At 46.9% G+C, this 22,500-nt stretch overlaps 1 protein-coding gene across 1 annotated transcript in view; it reads right to left on the bottom strand.

The window, feature by feature from the left end:
* Positions 1 to 22,500, bottom strand: part of LOC307031018 (kalirin-like) — an 86,250-nt gene that overhangs the window by 61,854 nt on the left and 1,896 nt on the right. Inside the window, exons 2-19 of the mRNA XM_079667729.1 lie at positions 21,089 to 21,163; positions 20,683 to 20,797; positions 20,303 to 20,495; positions 19,511 to 19,734; positions 18,947 to 19,277; positions 17,261 to 17,383; positions 16,975 to 17,166; positions 16,153 to 16,284; positions 14,254 to 14,388; positions 14,082 to 14,174; positions 13,825 to 13,947; positions 13,464 to 13,580; positions 3,788 to 3,862; positions 3,486 to 3,608; positions 3,344 to 3,396; positions 2,150 to 2,297; positions 1,881 to 2,056; positions 1,656 to 1,753 (exon numbers count right to left, since the gene is read on the bottom strand). Of these exons, the coding sequence (XP_079523855.1) occupies positions 1,656 to 1,753; positions 1,881 to 2,056; positions 2,150 to 2,297; positions 3,344 to 3,396; positions 3,486 to 3,608; positions 3,788 to 3,862; positions 13,464 to 13,580; positions 13,825 to 13,947; positions 14,082 to 14,174; positions 14,254 to 14,388; positions 16,153 to 16,284; positions 16,975 to 17,166; positions 17,261 to 17,383; positions 18,947 to 19,277; positions 19,511 to 19,734; positions 20,303 to 20,495; positions 20,683 to 20,797; positions 21,089 to 21,163 (2,526 nt within the window). The remainder of the gene's footprint in view (positions 1 to 1,655; positions 1,754 to 1,880; positions 2,057 to 2,149; positions 2,298 to 3,343; positions 3,397 to 3,485; positions 3,609 to 3,787; positions 3,863 to 13,463; positions 13,581 to 13,824; positions 13,948 to 14,081; positions 14,175 to 14,253; positions 14,389 to 16,152; positions 16,285 to 16,974; positions 17,167 to 17,260; positions 17,384 to 18,946; positions 19,278 to 19,510; positions 19,735 to 20,302; positions 20,496 to 20,682; positions 20,798 to 21,088; positions 21,164 to 22,500) is intronic.

Here is a 22,500-nt window from a genome sequence, read left to right as displayed (position 1 = left end):
TAGTATTTGTGGAGGTACTGTGAGTATTACAGGTAGTATTTGTGGAGGTACTGTGAGTATCACAGGTAGTATTTGTGGAGGTAGTATTTGTGGAGGTACTGTGAGTATCACAGGTAGTATTTGTGGAGGTAGTATTTTTGGAGGTACTGTGAGTATCACAGGTAGTATTTGTGGAGGTAGTATTTTTGGAGGTACTGTGAGTATCACAGGTAGTATTTGTGGAGGTTCTGTGAGTATCACAGGTAGTATTTGTGGAGGTAGTATTTGTGGAAGTTCTGTGAGTATCACAGGTAGTATTTGTGGAGGTAGTATTTGTGGAGGTACTGTGAGTACCACAGGTAGTATTTGTGGAGGTAGTATTTGTGGAGGTACTGTGAGTATCACAGGTAGTATTTGTGGAGGTAGTATTTTTGGAGGTACTGTGAGTATCACAGGTAGTATTTGTGGAGGTAGTATTTTTGGAGGTATTGTGAGTATCACAGGTAGTATTTTTAGAGGTACTGTGAGTATTACAGGTAGTATTTGTGGAGGTACTGTGAGTATCACAGGTAGTATTTTTAGAGGTACTGTGAGTATCACAGGGAGTATTTGTGGAGGTACTGTGAGTATCACAGGGAGTATTTGTGGAGGTACTGTGAGTATCACAGGTAGTATTTGTGGAGGCAGTACTTTTGGAGGTACTGTGAGTATTACAGGTAGTATTTGTGGAGGTACTGTGAGTATCACAGGGAGTATTTGTGGAGGTACTGTGAGTATTACAGGTAGTATTTGTGGAGGTACTGTGAGTATCACAGGTAGTATTTGTGGAGGTAGTATTTGTGGAGGCTCTGTGAGTATCACAGGGAGTATTTGTGGAGGTTCTGTGAGTATTACAGGGAGTATTTGTGGAGGTACTGTGAGTATCACAGGTAGTACTTGTGGAGGTACTGTGAGTATCACAGGTAGTACTTGTGGAGGTACTGTGAGTATCACAGGGAGTATTTGTGGAGGTTCTGTGAGTATCACAGGGAGTATTTGTGGAGGTACTGTGAGTATTACAGGGAGTATTTGTGGAGTTACTGTGAGTATTACAGGGAGTATTTGTGGAGGTACTGTGAGTATCACAGGTAGTACTTGTGGAGGTACTGTGAGTATCACAGGTAGTACTTGTGGAGGTACTGTGAGTATTACAGGTAGTACTTGTGGAGGTACTGTGAGTATCACAGGTAGTACTTGTGGAGGTACTGTGAGTATCACAGGGAGTATTTGTGGAGGTACTGTGAGTATTACAGGGAGTATTTGTGGAGGTACTGTGAGTATCACAGGTAGTACTTGTGGAGGTACTGTGAGTATCACAGGTAGTACTTGTGGAGGTACTGTGAGTATCACAGGTAGTACTTGTGGAGGTACTGTGAGTATCACAGGTAGTATTTGTGGAGGTACTGTGAGTATTACAGGGAGTATTTGTGGAGGTACTGTGAGTATTACAGGTAGTACTTGTGGAGGTACTGTGAGTATTACAGGGAGTATTTGTGGAGGTACTGTGAGTATCACAGGTAGTATTTGTGGAGGTACTGTGAGTATTACAGGGAGTATTTGTGGAGGTACTGTGAGTATCACAGGTAGTACTTGTGGAGGTACTGTGAGTATTACAGGGAGTATTTGTGGAGTATTACCTGAGGCCTGCACCTCGCTGATGTACTGCTGCAGGTCGTGACTCTGCTGGATGACCTCATAGATCATGTTGTTCATCGCCAGGCGTCTCTCCATGTGCCTGAAGAGAAACACAATGTGAGGAGGAGGAGGAGGAGGAAGAGGAGGAGGAAGAAGAGGAAGGGCAGGAGGAGGAGGAAGAGGAAAAGGAGGAAAAGGAGGAGTCATGATGACGTCACCATGGTTACCTGTGTATGCGCTGCTGAGCTAGCGTCAGCACCTCTGGGTTAGCCTCCACCATGCGGCTCAGAGCTAGCTTGTCAGGGTTACCGTCTGCTAGCCGCGGCGCCGCTAGCTTCTCAGCTGAGAAATCCTGCGCCTGTTTCTGCAGGTCCTGTTTCCAGGCGTCCATCTCCCCCGTCACCTGGGAGACACATGGGGGGGGGGGAGGAGAGGAGAGTTAGACACCGGAGGGGCGGGGTTAAGGTGTTAGCTATGAGCAGGTGTTAGCGGATACCTCCAGGGTGCACTGCTGCAGGATGCGCAGCTGCAGGAAGACGTCGAGGCGCAACTTCCTCTGGTGGAAGAGCTCCTCCAGCTGAACATGAGCCTCCTCCAGCTGCTGCAGCACTGTCTCCACCTGAGCCACCGAGCTGCCCTGAGGCCTGAAACAAACGGACCCACAGAGGTTACACTACTAAACAAACTCACCTACTAAGGATACACTGCTAAACAAACTCACCTACTGAGGTTACACTACACTAAGTGTGGTCTGCGGACCACTGGTGTTCCGTGAGCGCCCCCTAGTGGTACATGAGTATATGGGTAACATTTCACATTTTAAATAAATAAATACATTTAAGTTCTCCGCAATCTCGCGGGAATATCTCCGCAATGGCGGGAGCTTACGTTTCAATTTTAATTGCATGATATAGCCCAGCGCAACACCTTCGTCACACGTGTTGCCACTTGTTTGTAACATTTTCTGGCGATTTGTAATCTGTTCTAGAAAAACTATGTGTTTTTTTGGATTTCAAGAAGCGTATTAAACAAACAATGGATGTATTTCATGAACATTTATCCATGCTGGAAGTAGATTTAGATGTTAGGAGTGAGATAGAGAGTATAATATATGCATCCAATGAAGCATTGCATGAAGTCTGTTGATGATTAGAGGCTGCTGTTGGGGCAGACCATGCAGGCCAGCCCGATGGTCACCAAGGTTCATGTTTTAATAGCATTTTTACAAAAAAAGCCCAGGCGAGCCTAACGTGTGAAAAAAGGGCTCAGACCTCAGAGAGTTAAACTTGGGCCCGGTGGAAAACCTGAGAGCATTTAAAATGCTTATATAATCTGTAGTTGTATTGTTGATTTATTGTGTGAACGAGGCGATGTAGAGAAGGTTAAGCTGTCATTATTAGGCTGTTATGTACTGTTGGAGTGGTGAGCAGGCCTATGTTTCTGGATATGTGTGGAGTCAGGGGGTCCGTGAGGGTTTTTTTATTGGTGAAGAGGTCCTTGGTATGAAAGAGTTTGAGAAACACTGTGCTAGAGGCACTAAAACAAACACACCCACAGTGATAACACCCGCCCGCTCCACACAAGTGTGAGCTGCCCTGCAGAGTGAATGAAGCGTCCCCACAGTAATAATCACACCACACACAGACAGCAGCGGGGCACTTGTTTCGACTACCTGAGAGGAGGTGTGTACCTGAGTTGCAGGATGAGGTCTTCTCCTTCCCGGATGACACTCATCGCAGCTTCCTGTGGGTCAGGGTTAGAGTGGGGTTAGTGGGGGGGTCAGAGGGGGGGTGTTAGGGTGTTATAAGGCAGGGGGCGGGGTCAGAGGTCACCTGTGTGTTGGCCTGCTGCTGTTGCTGCTGGCTGATCAGAGACTGAAGACCCTCCACCGAGTCCGGAGACAAACCGGGGTCAACGGAGAGAGACTTCTGCAGACCCTCCATCCAGGCCGACAGCTGGAAGCACATTGCACACCAGGTATATCAGTGTGTGTGTGTGTGTGTGTGTGTGTGTGTGTGTGTGTGTGTGTGTGTGTGTGTGTGTGTGTGTGTGTGTGTGTGTGTGTGTGTGTGTGTGTGTGTGTGTGTGTGTGTGTGTGTGTGTGTGTGTGTGTGTGTGTGTGTGTGTGTGTTACCTCCTTGGTGTGTGTGTAGAAAGACACAGCCAGGTCCAGCAGCAGCTTCCTCTGTTCCACCCTCTGTATGAATGCCTAAACACACACACACACACACACACACACACACACACACACACACACACACACACACACACACACACACACACACACACACACACACACACACACACACACACACACTGTTTACACCTGTAACATGACGCACACTACCTGTAGCTGTTATCCAGAATGAAAACACAATTAATTATTAAAAAATGAAGTGAAATTGAAAGACTTCCTCTGTCTTCCCTTCAGAATAAGAGCGTAAGCCTTCAGACTAAGAGCGTAACCCTTCAGAATAAGAGCGTAACCCTTCAGACTAAGAGCGTAACCCTTCAGAATAAGAGCGTAACCCTTCAGACTAAGAGCGTAAACCTTCAGAATAAGAGCGTAACCCTTCAGACTAAGAGCGTAACCCTTCAGAATAAGAGCGTAACCCTTCAGACTAAGAGCGTAAACCTTCAGACTAAGAGCGTAACCCTTCAGAATAAGAGCGTAACCCTTCAGACTAAGAGCGTAAACCTTCAGAATAAGAGCGTAACCCTTCAGACTAAGAGCGTAACCCTTCAGACTAAGAGCGTAACCCTTCAGAATAAGAGCGTAACCCTTCAGACTAAGAGCGTAAACCTTCAGAATAAGAGCGTAAGCCTTCAGACTAAGAGCGTAAACCTTCAAACTAAGAGCGTTACCCTTCAGACTAAGAGCGTAACCCTTCAGACTAAGAGCGTAACCCTTCAGACTAAGAGCGTAACCCTTCAGAATAAGAGCGTAACCCTTCAGACTAAGAGCGTAAACCTTCAGAATAAGAGCGTAAACCTTCAAACTAAGAGCGTTACCCTTCAGACTAAGAGCGTAACCCTTCAGACTAAGAGCGTAACCCTTCAGACTAAGAGCGTAAACCTTCAAACTAAGAGCGTAAGCCTTCAGACTAAGAGCGTAAACCTTCAAACTAAGAGCGTTACCCTTCAGACTAAGAGCGTAACCCTTCAGACTAAGAGCGTAACCCTTCAGACTAAGAGCGTAAGTCTTCAGAATAAGAGCGTAAACCTTCAGACTAAGAGCGTAAGTCTTCAGAATAAGAGCGTAAGCTTTTAGACTAAGAGCGTAACCCTTCAGACTAAGAGCGTAAGCCTTCAGACTAAGAGCGTAACCCTTCAGACTAAGAGCGTAACCCTTCAGACTAAGAGCGTAAGCCTTCAGATTAAGAGCGTTACCCTTCAGACTAAGAGCGTAACCCTTCAGACTAAGAGCGTAAGTCTTCAGACTAAGAGCGTAAACCTTCAGACTAAGAGCGTAACCCTTCAGACTAAGAGCGTAAACCTTCAGACTAAGAGCGTAACCCTTCAGAATAAGAGCGTAAGTCTTCAGACTAAGAGCGTAACCCTTCAGACTAAGAGCGTAACCCTTCAGACTAAGAGCGTAACCCTTCAGACTAAGAGCGTAACCCTTCAGACTAAGAGCGTAACCCTTCAGACTAAGAGCGTAACCCTTCAGAATAAGAGCGTAACCCTTCAGACTAAGAGCGTAAACCTTCAGAATAAGAGCGTAAGCCTTCAGACTAAGAGCGTAAACCTTCAAACTAAGAGCGTTACCCTTCAGACTAAGAGCGTAACCCTTCAGACTAAGAGCGTAAACCTTCAGACTAAGAGCGTAAGCCTTCAGACTAAGAGCGTAACCCTTCAGACTAAGAGCGTAACCCTTCAGACTAAGAGCGTAAGTCTTCAGACTAAGAGCGTAAACCTTCAGATTAAGAGCGTTACCCTTCAGACTAAGAGCGTAACCCTTCAGACTAAGAGCGTAAGTCTTCAGAATAAGAGCGTAAGCTTTTAGACTAAGAGCGTAACCCTTCAGACTAAGAGCGTAAGCCTTCAGACTAAGAGCGTAACCCTTCAGACTAAGAGCGTAACCCTTCAGACTAAGAGCGTAAGCCTTCAGATTAAGAGCGTTACCCTTCAGACTAAGAGCGTAACCCTTCAGACTAAGAGCGTAAGTCTTCAGACTAAGAGCGTAAGCCTTCAGATTAAGAGCGTTACCCTTCAGACTAAGAGCGTAAGTCTTCAGACTAAGAGCGTAACCCTTCAGACTAAGAGCGTAAGCCTTCAGACTAAGAGCGTAACCCTTCAGACTAAGAGCGTAACCCTTCAGACTAAGAGCGTAAGCCTTCAGACTAAGAGCGTAACCCTTCAGACTAAGAGCGTAACCCTTCAGACTAAGAGCGTAAGTCTTCAGACTAAGAGCGTAAGCCTTCAGACTAAGAGCGTAACCCTTCAGACTAAGAGCGTAACCCTTCAGACTAAGAGCGTAAGTCTTCAGACTAAGAGCGTAAGCCTTCAGACTAAGAGCGTAAACCTTCAGATTAAGAGCGTAAGTCTTCAGACTAAGAGCGTAAGCCTTCAGACTAAGAGCGTAAGCCTTCAGACTAAGAGTGTAAACCTTCAGACTAAGAGCGTAAACCTTCAGACTAAGAGCGTAAGCCTTCAGAATAAGAGCGTAACCCTTCAGACTAAGAGCGTAAGTCTTCAGACTAAGAGCGTAAGCCTTCAGACTAAGAGCGTAACCCTTCAAACTAAGAGCGTTACCCTTCAGACTAAGAGCGTAACCCTTCAGACTAAGAGCGTAAGCCTTCAGAATAAGAGCGTAAGCCTTCAGACTAAGAGCGTAAACCTTCAGACTAAGAGCGTAAGTCTTCAGACTAAGAGCGTAAACCTTCAGACTAAGAGCGTAACCCTTCAGACTAAGAGCGTAACCCTTCAGACTAAGAGCGTAACCCTTCAGACTAAGAGCGTAAACCTTCAGACTAAGAGCGTAAACCTTCAGACTAAGAGCGTAACCCTTCAGACTAAGAGCGTAAACCTTCAGACTAAGAGCGTAAGTCTTCAGAATAAGAGCGTAAACCTTCAGACTAAGAGCGTAAGCCTTTAGACTAAGAGCGTAACCCTTCAGACTAAGAGCGTAAGCCTTCAGACTAAGAGCGTAACCCTTCAGACTAAGAGCGTAACCCTTCAGACTAAGAGCGTAACCCTTCAGACTAAGAGCGTAAGCCTTCAGACTAAGAGCGTTACCCTTCAGACTAAGAGCGTAACCCTTCAGACTAAGAGCGTAACCCTTCAGACTAAGAGCGTAAGCCTTCAGACTAAGAGCGTAACCCTTCAGACTAAGAGCGTAACCCTTCAGACTAAGAGCGTAACACTTCAGACTAAGAGCGTAAGCCTTCAGACTAAGAGCGTAACCCTTCAGACTAAGAGCGTAACCCTTCAGACTAAGAGCGTAAGTCTTCAGACTAAGAGCGTAAACCTTCAGATTAAGAGCGTTACCCTTCAGACTAAGAGCGTAACCCTTCAGACTAAGAGCGTAAGTCTTCAGACTAAGAGCGTAAGTCTTCAGACTAAGAGCGTAAGCCTTCAGACTAAGAGCGTAAGTCTTCAGACTAAGAGCGTAAGCCTTCAGATTAAGAGCGTAACCCTTCAGACTAAGAGCGTAACCCTTCAGACTAAGAGCGTAAGCCTTCAGACTAAGAGCGTAAGCCTTCAGACTAAGAGCGTAAGTCTTCAGATTAAGAGCGTAACCCTTCAGACTAAGAGCGTAAGCCTTCAGACTAAGAGCGTAACCCTTCAGACTAAGAGCGTAACCCTTCAGACTAAGAGCGTAAACCTTCAGAATAAGAGCGTAACCCTTCAGACTAAGAGCGTAACCCTTCAGACTAAGAGCGTAACCCTTCAGACTAAGAGCGTAAACCTTCAGACTAAGAGCGTAACCCTTCAGATTAAGAGCGTTACCCTTCAGACTAAGAGCGTAACCCTTCAGACTAAGAGCGTAACCCTTCAGACTAAGAGCGTAAACCTTCAGACTAAGAGCGTAAGCCTTCAGACTAAGAGCGTAAGCCTTCAGAATAAGAGCGTAACCCTTCAGACTAAGAGCGTAACCCTTCAGACTAAGAGCGTAACCCTTCAGACTAAGAGCGTAAACCTTCAGAATAAGAGCGTAACCCTTCAGACTAAGAGCGTAACCCTTCAGACTAAGAGCGTAACCCTTCAGACTAAGAGCGTAAACCTTCAGACTAAGAGCGTAACCCTTCAGACTAAGAGCGTAACCCTTCAGACTAAGAGCGTAAACCTTCAGACTAAGAGCGTAAGCCTTCAGAATAAGAGCGTAACCCTTCAGAATAAGAGCGTAACCCTTCAGACTAAGAGCGTAACCCTTCAGACTAAGAGCGTAAACCTTCAGACTAAGAGCGTAAGCCTTCAGAATAAGAGCGTAACCCTTCAGACTAAGAGCGTAAGCCTTCAGAATAAGAGCGTAACCCTTCAGACTAAGAGCGTAAACCTTCAGACTAAGAGCGTAACCCTTCAGACTAAGAGCGTAAGCCTTCAGACTAAGAGCGTAAGCCTTCAGACTAAGAGCGTAAGCCTTCAGACTAAGAGCGTAACCCTTCAGACTAAGAGCGTAACCCTTCAGACTAAGAGCGTAACCCTTCAGACTAAGAGCGTAAGCCTTCAGACTAAGAGCGTAACCCTTCAGACTAAGAGCGTAACCCTTCAGACTAAGAGCGTAAACCTTCAGACTAAGAGCGTAACCCTTCAAACTAAGAGCGTAACCCTTCAGACTAAGAGCGTAAACCTTCAGACTAAGAGCGTAACCCTTCAAACTAAGAGCGTAAGTCTTCAGACTAAGAGCGTAAACCTTCAGACTAAGAGCGTAACCCTTCAGACTAAGAGCGTAACCCTTCAGACTAAGAGCGTAAACCTTCAGACTAAGAGCGTAACCCTTCAGACTAAGAGCGTAACCCTTCAGACTAAGAGCGTAAGCCTTCAGACTAAGAGCGTAAGCCTTCAGAATAAGAGCGTAACCCTTCAGACTAAGAGCGTAACCCTTCAGACTAAGAGCGTAACCCTTCAGACTAAGAGCGTAAACCTTCAGAATAAGAGCGTAACCCTTCAGACTAAGAGCGTAACCCTTCAGACTAAGAGCGTAACCCTTCAGACTAAGAGCGTAAACCTTCAGACTAAGAGCGTAACCCTTCAGATTAAGAGCGTTACCCTTCAGACTAAGAGCGTAACCCTTCAGACTAAGAGCGTAAGCCTTCAGACTAAGAGCGTAAGCCTTCAGAATAAGAGCGTAACCCTTCAGACTAAGAGCGTAACCCTTCAGACTAAGAGCGTAACCCTTCAGACTAAGAGCGTAAACCTTCAGAATAAGAGCGTAACCCTTCAGACTAAGAGCGTAACCCTTCAGACTAAGAGCGTAACCCTTCAGACTAAGAGCGTAAACCTTCAGACTAAGAGCGTAACCCTTCAGACTAAGAGCGTAACCCTTCAGACTAAGAGCGTAAACCTTCAGACTAAGAGCGTAAGCCTTCAGAATAAGAGCGTAACCCTTCAGAATAAGAGCGTAACCCTTCAGACTAAGAGCGTAACCCTTCAGACTAAGAGCGTAAACCTTCAGACTAAGAGCGTAAGCCTTCAGAATAAGAGCGTAACCCTTCAGACTAAGAGCGTAAGCCTTCAGAATAAGAGAGTAACCCTTCAGACTAAGAGCGTAAACCTTCAGACTAAGAGCGTAACCCTTCAGACTAAGAGCGTAAGCCTTCAGACTAAGAGCGTAAGCCTTCAGACTAAGAGCGTAACCCTTCAGACTAAGAGCGTAACCCTTCAGACTAAGAGCGTAACCCTTCAGACTAAGAGCGTAAGCCTTCAGACTAAGAGCGTAACCCTTCAGACTAAGAGCGTAACCCTTCAGACTAAGAGCGTAAACCTTCAGACTAAGAGCGTAACCCTTCAAACTAAGAGCGTAACCCTTCAGACTAAGAGCGTAAACCTTCAGACTAAGAGCGTAACCCTTCAAACTAAGAGCGTAAGTCTTCAGACTAAGAGCGTAAGCCTTCAGACTAAGAGCGTAAACCTTCAGACTAAGAGCGTAACCCTTCAGACTAAGAGCGTAACCCTTCAGACTAAGAGCGTAAACCTTCAGACTAAGAGCGTAACCCTTCAGACTAAGAGCGTAACCCTTCAGACTAAGAGCGTAAGTCTTCAGACTAAGAGCGTAACCCTTCAGACTAAGAGCGTAAACCTTCAGACTAAGAGCGTAACCCTTCAGACTAAGAGCGTAACCCTTCAGACTAAGAGCGTAAACCTTCAGACTAAGAGCGTAACCCTTCAAACTAAGAGCGTAAGTCTTCAGACTAAGAGCGTAAGCCTTCAGAATAAGAGCGTAACCCTTCAGACTAAGAGCGTAAGCCTTCAGACTAAGAGCGTAACCCTTCAGACTAAGAGCGTAAACCTTCAGACTAAGAGCGTAACCCTTTAAACTAAGAGCGTAAACCTTCAGACTAAGAGCGTAAGCCTTCAGACTAAGAGCGTAACCCTTCACACTAAGAGCGTAAGCCTTCAGAATAAGAGCGTAACCCTTCAGACTAAGAGCGTAAGCCTTCAGAATAAGAGCGTAACCCTTCACACTAAGAGCGTAAGCCTTCAGGCTAAGAGCGTAAGCCTTCAGACTAAGAGCGTAAGCCTTCAGAATAAGAGCGTAACCCTTCAGACTAAGAGCGTAAGCCTTCAGACTAAGAGCGTAACCCTTCAGACTAAGAGCGTAAACCTTCAGACTAAGAGCGTAACCCTTTAAACTAAGAGCGTAAACCTTCAGACTAAGAGCGTAACCCTTCACACTAAGAGCGTAACCCTTCAGACTAAGAGCGTGAACCTTCAGACTAAGAGCGTAAACCTTCAGACTAAGAGCGTAAACCTTCAGAGTAAGAGCGTAAGGCTTCAGAATAAGAGCGTAAGCCTTCAGACTAAGAGCGTAACCCTTCAGACTAAGAGCGTAAGTCTTCAGACTAAGAGCGTAAGCCTTCAGAATAAGAGCGTAACCCTTCAGAATAAGAGCGTAAACCTTCAGACTAAGAGCGTAACCCTTCAGAATAAGAGCGTAACCCTTCAGATTAAGAGCGTAAGCCTTCAGACTAAGAGCGTAACCCTTCAGACTAAGAGCGTAACCCTTCAGAATAAGAGCGTAACCCTTCAGATTAAGAGCGTAAGCCTTCAGACTAAGAGCGTAACCCTTCAGACTAAGAGCGTAACCCTTCAGACTAAGAGCGTAAGCCTTCAGACTAAGAGCGTAAGTCTTCAGACTAAGAGCGTAAGCCTTCAGACTAAGAGCGTAACCCTTCAGACTAAGAGCGTAACCCTTCAGACTAAGAGCGTAAGCCTTCAGACTAAGAGCGTAAACCTTCAGAATAAGAGCGTAAGCCTTCAGACTAAGAGCGTAACCCTTCAGACTAAGAGCGTAACCCTTCAGACTAAGAGCGTAACCCTTCAGACTAAGAGCGTAAACCTTCAGACTAAGAGCGTAAGCCTTCAGAATAAGAGCGTAACCCTTCAGACTAAGAGCGTAAGCCTTCAGAATAAGAGCGTAACCCTTCAGACTAAGAGCGTAAACCTTCAGACTAAGAGCGTAACCCTTCAGACTAAGAGCGTAAGCCTTCAGACTAAGAGCGTAAGCCTTCAGACTAAGAGCGTAACCCTTCAGACTAAGAGCGTAACCCTTCAGACTAAGAGCGTAACCCTTCAGACTAAGAGCGTAACCCTTCAGACTAAGAGCGTAAACCTTCAGACTAAGAGCGTAACCCTTCAAACTAAGAGCGTAACCCTTCAGACTAAGAGCGTAAACCTTCAGACTAAGAGCGTAACCCTTCAAACTAAGAGCGTAAGTCTTCAGACTAAGAGCGTAAGCCTTCAGACTAAGAGCGTAAACCTTCAGACTAAGAGCGTAACCCTTCAGACTAAGAGCGTAACCCTTCAGACTAAGAGCGTAACCCTTCAGACTAAGAGCGTAACCCTTCAGACTAAGAGCGTAACCCTTCAGACTAAGAGCGTAAACCTTCAGACTAAGAGCGTAACCCTTCAAACTAAGAGCGTAAGTCTTCAGACTAAGAGCGTAAGCCTTCAGAATAAGAGCGTAACCCTTCAGACTAAGAGCGTAAGCCTTCAGACTAAGAGCGTAACCCTTCAGACTAAGAGCGTAAACCTTCAGACTAAGAGCGTAACCCTTTAAACTAAGAGCGTAAACCTTCAGACTAAGAGCGTAACCCTTCACACTAAGAGCGTAACCCTTCAGACTAAGAGCGTGAACCTTCAGACTAAGAGCGTAAACCTTCAGACTAAGAGCGTAAACCTTCAGAGTAAGAGCGTAAGGCTTCAGAATAAGAGCGTAAGCCTTCAGACTAAGAGCGTAACCCTTCAGACTAAGAGCGTAAGTCTTCAGACTAAGAGCGTAAGCCTTCAGAATAAGAGCGTAACCCTTCAGAATAAGAGCGTAAACCTTCAGACTAAGAGCGTAACCCTTCAGAATAAGAGCGTAACCCTTCAGATTAAGAGCGTAAGCCTTCAGACTAAGAGCGTAACCCTTCAGACTAAGAGCGTAACCCTTCAGAATAAGAGCGTAACCCTTCAGATTAAGAGCGTAAGCCTTCAGACTAAGAGCGTAACCCTTCAGACTAAGAGCGTAACCCTTCAGACTAAGAGCGTAAGCCTTCAGACTAAGAGCGTAAGTCTTCAGACTAAGAGCGTAAGCCTTCAGACTAAGAGCGTAACCCTTCAGACTAAGAGCGTAACCCTTCAGACTAAGAGCGTAAGCCTTCAGACTAAGAGCGTAAACCTTCAGAATAAGAGCGTAAGCCTTCAGACTAAGAGCGTAACCCTTCAGACTAAGAGCGTAACCCTTCAGACTAAGAGCGTAACCCTTCAGACTAAGAGCGTAAGCCTTCAGACTAAGAGCGTAACCCTTCAGAATAAGAGCGTAAGTCTTCAGACTAAGAGCGTAACCCTTCAGAATAAGAGCGTAAGCCTTCAGACTAAGAGCGTAAGCCTTCAGACTAAGAGCGTAACCCTTCAGACTAAGAAAGTAAGCCTTCAGACTAAGAGCGTAACCCTTCAGAATAAGAGCGTAACCCTTCAGACTAAGAGCGTAACCCTTCAGACTAAGAGCGTAAGCCTTCAGACTAAGAACGTAAGCCTTCAGACTAAGAGCGTAAGCCTTCAGAATAAGAGCGTAACCCTTCAGACTAAGAGCGTAAGCCTTCAGAATAAGAGCGTAACCCTTCAGACTAAGAGCGTAACCCTTCAGACTAAGAGCATAACCCTTCAGACTAAGAGCGTAAGCCTTCAGAATAAGAGCGTAACCCTTCAGACTAAGAGCGTAAGCCTTCAGAATAAGAGCGTAACCCTTCAGAATAAGAGCGTAACCCTTCAGACTAAGAGCGTAACCCTTCAGAATAAGAGCGTAACCCTTCAGACTAAGAGCGTAACCCTTCAGACTAAGAGCGTAACCCTTCAGACTAAGAGCATAACCCTTCAGACTAAGAGCGTAAGCCTTCAGAATAAGAGCGTAACCCTTCAGACTAAGAGCGTAACCCTTCAGACTAAGAGCGTAACCCTTCAGCCTAAGAGCGTAAACCTTCAGACTAAGAGCGTAAGCCTTCAGAATAAGAGCGTAACCCTTCAGACTAAGAGCGTAAGCCTTCAGAATAAGAGCGTAACCCTTCAGACTAAGAGCGTAAGCCTTCAGAATAAGAGCGTAACCCTTCAGACTAAGAGCGTAAGCCTTCAGACTAAGAGCGTAACCCTTCAGAATAATAGTGTACCTGCATCCTGAGCTCCAGGTCTCTTGCTGCCTGGTAGATCTCTTCCTCCTCACACTCTCCGGACTGAGCCAGCTGATCCGCCGCTTCCAGAAGCTTCTCTGCGTTAGTGTACGTGTTCTACACACACACACAAACACACACACAACACACACACACACAAACACACACACACACACTCACACACACACACACACACACACACACACACACACACACACACACACACACACACACACACACACACACACACACCGGAGACAGTTAATGTACTATTATTATCGTGCAGGGATTCAGATCAATAAATCAGACTGTATATATCTTCAGTGTACTTCTTTGTATTTTAGTGTGTATTCCTGTGTACCTGTGCGACCTGCTGGAAGTCGTCGTGGCGCTTCTGCAGTGCTCTCGCTCGGTGCAGAGACTTCCCCACGCCGGTGTGTTTGTTCAGGAAAACCTCTCCATGTTGCTCCACCCAGTCCAACACCTGACAGGTACAGGTGGGGGGGGGGGGCATTCAATCACATGTGTACAAAATCAATCCAAGTTATAAGAATCAAAATCAAGTTAGAAATATAACAAAATAAATCAAAATTTGAATAATTTAAATCAATGAGTTACCTGTCTAACATCCTGTTGGAACACACACAGCTGCAAACGCTGGTGGAGGCGGAGCTTACGGTGCTGCCATGCCCCCTCCACCTCGTGGTGGCCCTTCAGGTAGAAACACACGTAAATACACCTGTCTGTCTCTCACCTGTCTGTAATCTAACCTGTCTGTGTCTCAGGTTACCTGCATGACCTGGTGCAGAACTCCCATGATGCCGTGCGTGGCGGAGGTGAAGTCGGGTTTTGTCGCCGTTTCTTCAGAGTCGGAGGGCAAGGAACGCTGGAGGACGTCGAGCAAGGCTTTACCACTCTCACTGACCTGCGGGTACACAGGTAAACACAGACAGGTAAACACAGACAGGTAAGCACACAGGTAAACACAGACAGGTAAACACAGACAGGTAAACACAGACAGGTAAACACACAGGTAAACACAGACAGGTAAACACAGACAGGTAAACACAGACAGGTAAACACACAGGTAAACACACACAGGTAAACACACACAGGTAAACACAGACAGGTAAACACACACAGGTAAACACAGACAGGTAAACACACAGGTAAACACACAGGTAAACACACAGGTAAACACACACAGGTAAACACAGACAGGTAAACACAGACAGGTAAACACACACAGGTAAACATACACAGGTAAACACACACAGGTAAACACAGACAGGTAAACACACACAGGTAAACACAGACAGGTAAACACAGACAGGTAAACACACAGGTAAACACAGACAGGTAAACACACACAGGTAAACACAGACAGGTAAACACAGACAGGTAAACACACAGGTAAACACACACAGGTAAACACACACAGGTAAACACACACAGGTAAACACAAACAGGTAAACACAGACAGGTAAACACACACAGGTAAACACATACAGGTAAACCCACAGGTAAACCCACAGGTAAACACACAGGTAAACACACAGGTAAACACAGACAGGTAAACACAGACAGGTAAACACAGACAGGTAAACATAGAAAGGTAAACACAGACAGGTAAACACAGACAGGTAAACACAGACAGGTAAACACACACAGGTAAACACACAGGTAAACACAGACAGGTAAACACAGACAGGTAAACACAGACAGGTAAACACACACAGGTAAACACAGACAGGTAAACACACACAGGTAAACACAGACAGGTAAACATAGAAAGGTAAACACAGACAGGTAAACACAGACAGGTAAACACACACAGGTAAACACAGACAGGTAAACACACACAGGTAAACACAGACAGGTAAACATAGAAAGGTAAACACAGACAGGTAAAAACAGACAGGTAAACACACACAGGTAAACACACACAGGTAAACACACACAGGTAAACACACACAGGTAAACACAGACAGGTAAACATAGAAAGGTAAACACAGACAGGTAAACAAAGACAGGTAAACACAGACAGGTAAACACACAGGTAAACACACACAGGTAAACACACACAGGTAAACACACAGGTAAACACAGACAGGTAAACACACACAGGTAAACACACAGGTAAACACAGACAGGTAAACACACACAGGTAAACACACACAGGTAAACACACACAGGTAAACACACACACACAGTTAAAAACACACAGGTAAACACACACACACAGGTAAACACAGACAGGTAAAAACACACAGGCAAACACACACACACAGGTAAACACAGACAGGTAAAAACACACAGGCAAACACACACACACAGGTAAACACAGACAGGTAAACACAGACAGGTAAACACACACAGGTAAACACAGACAGGTAAACACAGACAGGTAAACACAGACAAGTAAACACACAGGTAAACACAGACAGGTAAACACACACAGGTAAACACACACACACAGGTAAAAACACACAGGTAAACACACACAGGTAAACACAGACAGGTAAACACACACAGGTAAACACAGACAGGTAAACACAGACAGGTAAACACACACAGGCAAACACAGACAGGTAAACACACACAGGTAAACACAGACAGGTAAACACACACAGATAAACACACACAGGCAAACACAGACAGATAAACACACACAAATAGAGACAGGTACCTGTGTGTAGTCGGCGGAGATTTCCTCGTTAAGCTCCGTGTGTTTTTTCGTCGCTGCGTCCAGCTCGTTAGCTGCCGACGGCAACGAGCCTTCAGAGCAGGTCTGAACCCAACCCTGGACCCTCAGCAGGAACTGAGAGACAGACAGGTGAGAGGGACAGGTGAGAGGGACAGGTGAGATGGACAGGTGAGAGGGACAGGTGAGACGGACAGGTGAGAGGGAAAGATGAGACGGACAGGTGAAAGGGACAGGTGAGACGGACATGTGAGAGGGACAGGTGAGACGGACAGGTGAGAGGGACAGGTGAGAGGGAAAGGTGAGAGGGACAGGTGAGAGGGACAGGTGAGAAGGACAATTGAGAGGCACAGTTGAGACGGACAGGTGAGAGGGACAGGTGAGACGGACAGGTGAGAGGGACAGGTGAGAGGGACAGGTGAAAGGGACAGGTGAGACGGACAGTTGAGAGGGACAGGTGAGAGGCACAGGTGAGACGGACAGGTGAGAGGGACAGGTGAGAGGGACAGGTGAAAGGGACAGGTGAGACGGACAGTTGAGAGGGACAGGTGAGAGGGACAGGTGAGACGGAAAGGTGAGAGTGACAGGTGAGAGGGACAGGTGAGACGGAAAGGTGAGAGGGACAGGTGAGACGGACAGTTGAGAGGGACAGGTGAGAGGGACAGGTGAGACGGAAAGGTGAGAGGGACAGGTGAAAGGGACAGGTGAGAGGGTACAGGTGAGAAAAAAGTTGTAATATTTCACGTATAGTCGTTATGTTTCATGTAGACCTCGTCACATTTCGTGAATAAAGTCGTAGCATCTCACCTGCTCCGCCCCCAGGTTGAAGCCAGTTGCCATGACGAGGGTGTTGCTACGCTCCTCCAATGCCGTCGTCAGGGACTTCCAGTCCTCCTGTAACCGTGACGACACCATGGCGATACGCTCCGCCCCGTAGTGACCAGCCTGGGCCAGCCTGGCTGCCACGGTAACCACGCTGTCCACGTTCACGCTGCCGTTCTGCCCGGCAACAAGCAGTGTTGTTGTTGAGTTAGTGTCACAACAAAACATATAACATACAAACCAAACAACAACCAACAAAACAGACACGCACCATGCAGTTGGCGGTGAAGTGCTGGTGCTGCGTCTGGAGGTCCAGGGCGTGCTGGTGGTTCTGACCCACCTCCGCCAGACTCTGGACGAACAGATCTTTACTGTGAGCGATCCACTCCGACATCTGGGACACAAACACACAAACACACCTGGGGTTATCAGCAGCAGGTCACAGGTGAGTCTTTACCTGCATCACCTGACTGCAATACAAACAGCCTCCTGGATCCAGTGTTTGAACGAGCACACACCAGAGGCCTGTACTACGAAGCCGGATGTTCTCTTAGCCTCAGGGTTTCCGGTCCTACGAAGCTGGTTCTCTTTTTAGCAGTCTAGATCTCCATGGTAACTGATGCTGAGCGGCTAACCTGCCCCGGAGCAGGTTAGGTTGCAGCCTAAGAGCTCAACTCAGTGAAAGCACTGCCTGCTGACCAATCAGAGCTCAGTGTGCGGAGTTTAAAGGGATCAAGTCATATTACAGGAGAAAGGAAATACAGAAAAGCTGCCGTTGCAGGAAAGACGGCCGGCAAAAATCAGCGACTGTGTGAACGTGAACATGAATAGAATATCACCTCCCATCTTCAGAGCAATCTGACTATTAGAACATTAGCGTTAAGAAAGCTTACTTAAATATCTGCCACAACATAAGTAACCGGATCAGAGTAACATTAAGTACAGTCCGCGGCATATCACATCATAATGTATCATCTCCTTATCTGAGTCAGCTGAGCCGTATCTGGCCGTGCAACACTCACAGTGTCACATACTGGATGCAGAAGGATTATTTGAAGCAACACATTAAGTTGAGGAAACACTCGAGACAAATGTAATGAAAGTCAGATGGTGTCTTAGACGGGGCAGTGATATCATAAACCTGTTCATGTACGCATTCAAACACTTGTTCTGTTACCAGCTGTATTCACCTTGCAGGTGCAGCTATGTGGCTTTGATCCTGGATCAAGTGTTTAAGTCATGGATGTTTAAAGTTTCACTTCTTCATATGTCTAATATTATAGTTGACTTTTCATTCAGGAAGTATGACGCTGAGCTGTCAGTACGCTTCTCCATGTTTGTGATTGGTCGAATGCTCCAGATACCACCCCTTTCATGTGAACGCACCTAACTAGATAGCACACGGCTGGCTTGAGCGATCCACTTGATAACCCGCGTTGTAGGACCGTTTAGCGAGAGCACGTATGTTTTGGATTAGGCCAACCGGCTAACTCAAACATATCCAGGTTAGGTTGAACCAGCTTCGTAGTACAGGCCTCTGAGGTGTTCAGTGAACCACCCCTACTAGTGTGATGGAAACTTCTGGATCAATGGAGACTCAGAGACTCAGAGACACAGAGACTCAGAGACTCAGAGACTCAGAGACTCAGAGACTCAGAGAGCCGGAGCTCTGATGGAGACACAGAGGGTTTATTTGGAGCTTCTGTGTTTCTGAAGATCTCTCCCTCAGACCATGTACTTAGCTCTGAGAGAAGAATCAACATGCTGCAGGACAAGATGAAGCACTGTAACCTCTATCAACTGAGCCAGCAGGAGGAGACACTGAGAGCAGCCCAAGGTGCAGCTGCTCAGTGAGGAGGACACACTGATACACTGGGTCAGAGGTGTGGGCCTATCGGAACACATGTCCCCAACATCTATCAGCAGTGTTACGTATCGCCGATGGACTTGGCCTCACCTTGGCGGCGTCCTGCTCGAACAGGTGCAGCTGCAGGGTCTGGTCCAGGGTCAGCTTCCTGTCGCCCCAGCTCTGCAGCAGGTGGGTCCGGGCCACCTGCAGGCGCTCCAGCAGGGCCGAGACCTTTGGAGCGATGCTCTGGAAGTCTGCGCCGCCGGAGAGCCAGCTGCCGTGACTCCCCCCCCCTCCCCCTCCTCCACCTCCTTCAGAGGAGGCGTCACCTCGGGAGGGCATTCGCATTCGCTGGAGCAAGCTCCGCCCCTCCCGCTCCAGGGAGTCGATTGGTGCCGTGGAGATGGTGTTTCTGACTCGACCGTGTTCCTCCAGGAGTCTGGGCAGGGAAAGAAGAACTCCATGAACAAAATAAAATAGATAACATCCCAGTCAGTCCAAAGCTACATCACTGAGTTTGTCTTTGAGTCCAAGTGGATGTTTATTCCACATTTTAAGAAATTGCCTCAAGGGATTCTGAGGTATCTCTTTCTGTGTTTGGGACGGACGGGACCTTCCACCAAATGTTATTGGTTCATGATAATCTGTGGGTCCAAGTGGACATTGACTCACTTGCGGGCCTCGTCCACGTCCTGGGGCTTGGGGACTCGGTTCAGCCCGGCCTCAAGCTGCTCCAGCTGGGCCAGCAGCTGCGTGGCGGCGCCGGTGAACTCCTCCAGACCCAGGCGCAGCTCGGTCCACTCCACATGGTCGTACTCCAGAGAGCCCCCCAGGTCCGAGGTCAGCTGGGAGGGGTCCACCAGCCGGGACAGACCCTCCACCGACACCAGGCTGGTCTGGAGACGGTTAGCATCAGTTAGCATCAGTTAGCATCAGTGGTACTATAGTTAGCAGTAAGTTTACTAAAGTTGACAGCAGTGTTAGATTCTGTTTTGGCAGTATTAGTACATGTGTTGGCAGTAGTACAACAGTAGTACAGCAGTAGTACAGCAGTAGTACAGCAGTAGTACAGCTGTAGTACAACAGTAGTACAGGAGTAGTACAACAGTAGTACAGCAATAGTACAGCAGTAGTACAGGAGTAGTACAGCAGTAGTACAGCAGTAGTACAACAGTAGTACAGCTGTAGTACAGCAGTAGTACAACAGTAGTACAGCAGTAGTACAGGAGTAGTACAGCAGTAGTACAGCAGTAGTACAACAGTAGTACAGCAGTAGTACAACAGTAGTACAGCAGTAGTACAGCAGTAGTACAGCAGTAGTACAGGAGTAGTACAGCAGTAGTACAGCAGTAGTACAGCAGTAGTACAGCAGTAGTACAGCTGTAGTACAGCAGTAGTACAGCAGTAGTACAGCTGTAGTACAGCAGTAGTACAGCAGTAGTACATGTTTGTTAGTACTAGTACCTCGAAGCTGAGCTTGGCGCTGCCCAGGTTGGTCTTGTGTTTCTGCCAGAAGGTGTCAGGTTTGATGAGCAGCGCGGCGTGAATGCTGGAGGCGAAGGACTCCTGCAGCGTCCGGAGAACAGGTTTCACACTGTCCCACTTACTGCCTCGCATGTCCACCACCACCGTGAAGCCCCGCCCACAAACCTCCTCACTGTGGAGAGACACAGGTGAGTACTTATACACATCATCACTGAGGAGACACAGGTGAGTACTTATACACATCATCACTGAGGAGACATGGGTACAGGAGAGTACTTATACAAATCATCACTGCGGATACAGAGTATTTATACTTCTTCAGATACTTATACACAGACTGAGTGGTGGACAGGTGTTACCTGGGTATGGTCGCCAGGTAAGTGACCAATCGGCTGAGGTCTTCCTGTTTTATTCGATCGTGATTGGTCCTGGCAGGGAAGGTCAGGATTGGTCCTCCACGTTTGTCCCGCCCACCTGAGGAAACACTGTCCGTTACACCTGGTCTCACCTGGGTGTGTGTGTGTGTGTGTGTGTGTGTGTGTGTGTGTGTGTGTGTGTGTGTGTTTGTGTGTGTGTGTGTGTGTGTGTGTGTGTGTGTGTGTGTGTGTGTGTGTGTGTGTGTGTGTGTGTGTGTGTGTGTGTGTGTGTGTGTGTGTGTGTGTGTGTGTGTGTGTGTGTGTGTGTGTGTGTGCGTGCGTGCGTGCGTGCGTGCGTGCGTGCGTGCGTGCGTGCGTGCGTGCGTGCGTGCGTGCGTGCGTGTGTTACCTGACACGAAGGCCACCTTCTCTCGGAGCACCGTCAGGACGTCGACGGCCCGCGGACACTCGGCTTTACCCGGACCTGGAGGAAAATGTGTTTTTTTAAATAATATTTTGCTTGTTTTCAATGTATTTTGTGACTTTAGGGCAACATACTGATATAGGATAGACATCGTGACTCTAGACTAGATATTGTTTTAGATTTTGAATAGGGTAAGAGTCGTTTCCTTTCAGTAAAGTACATTACACTGAGTTGAACAGACGGTATCAGCCTCTCTGGGTCTACCTGCTCAGTCTTTCAATCCACAGCACTGAGGGTTAATCATCACAACTCCGTGTGTTCGTATTCTTGTTCTGCATTTATCCACTCGTTTCATTCACTTTCCTCAAGCTGTGAGCCTTGGATCCGAAACTCAGGGGATATTAGCTCCCCCAAAATGTTTTACCGGTGGTTTTAAGATCAAGTCAAAAAGCGTCAGTTCCAGTTCGTTTGAAATTAAAACTGAGAATTAAATAATGAAAATATAAAACTATTTTCGCTCATCCACGGAAACGAGCCAATCAGAAGGAGCGGCTGATAGAAGTGTGTGTGAGAGTGTGTGTTGCAGATCATCCTCCACAGCGGGACGAAACTAATCCAACACACACACACACACACACACACACACACACACACACACACACACACACACACAGGGCTTTAAACGCCTCACATCAGAGAGAGGCAGACAGGAAGGAGATGAAGAAGGATGCTCACTCTTATGCAACCTAAACCGTCTTCTCTCATGTCTCCTTCTCCCTTCACTAGTGTCCTTGAATCCTCCCTAGGGGACCCTCCACCCCCGCCCCCAGAGTTACACTTTAATCGTGACTGACCCTGTTCAATCACAAATCTACACATTAACAGATCCAGTCGAGTCGTTTCACAATAAAAGCCCTGCCACACCTTTTACTTCAAAATAAAAGCCATGTATCATCTTTTTGGTAAAATCGCTACTAATCCTTCAAAAATAAAAGCCCTCTATTGCCTGAAGAAGACCGACTGAACCTTCAGCCCTGACATTACTACGCCTTGTGAATGTGTTAAGTCTAGGTAGAGTTAAATATATAATATAGATACACAACAGAGTGCAGTCACTGATGGTGTGTGTGTGTGTGTGTGTGTGTGTGTGTGTGTGTGTGTGTGTGTGTGTGTGTGTGTGTGTGTGTGTGTGTGTGTGTGTGTGTGTGTGTGTGTGTGTGTGTGTGTGTGTGTGTGTGTGTGTGTGTGTGTGTGTGTGTGTGTGTGTGTGTGTGTGTACACGGTGACCGCTGTCCAACAACTGTCAGTCAGATGGAGGCAGAGGGATTTCCATTGTAATGAACAAGTCCCACACACACACACACACACACACACACACACACACACACACACACACA

The sequence above is a fragment of the Notothenia rossii genome (genome assembly GCF_949606895.1).
Source record: "Notothenia rossii genome assembly, chromosome: 3".
Taxonomy (NCBI): domain Eukaryota; kingdom Metazoa; phylum Chordata; class Actinopteri; order Perciformes; family Nototheniidae; genus Notothenia; species Notothenia rossii.
Note: the sequence above shows the minus strand (reverse complement) of the source record. Positions and strands in the feature narration are given on the sequence as shown.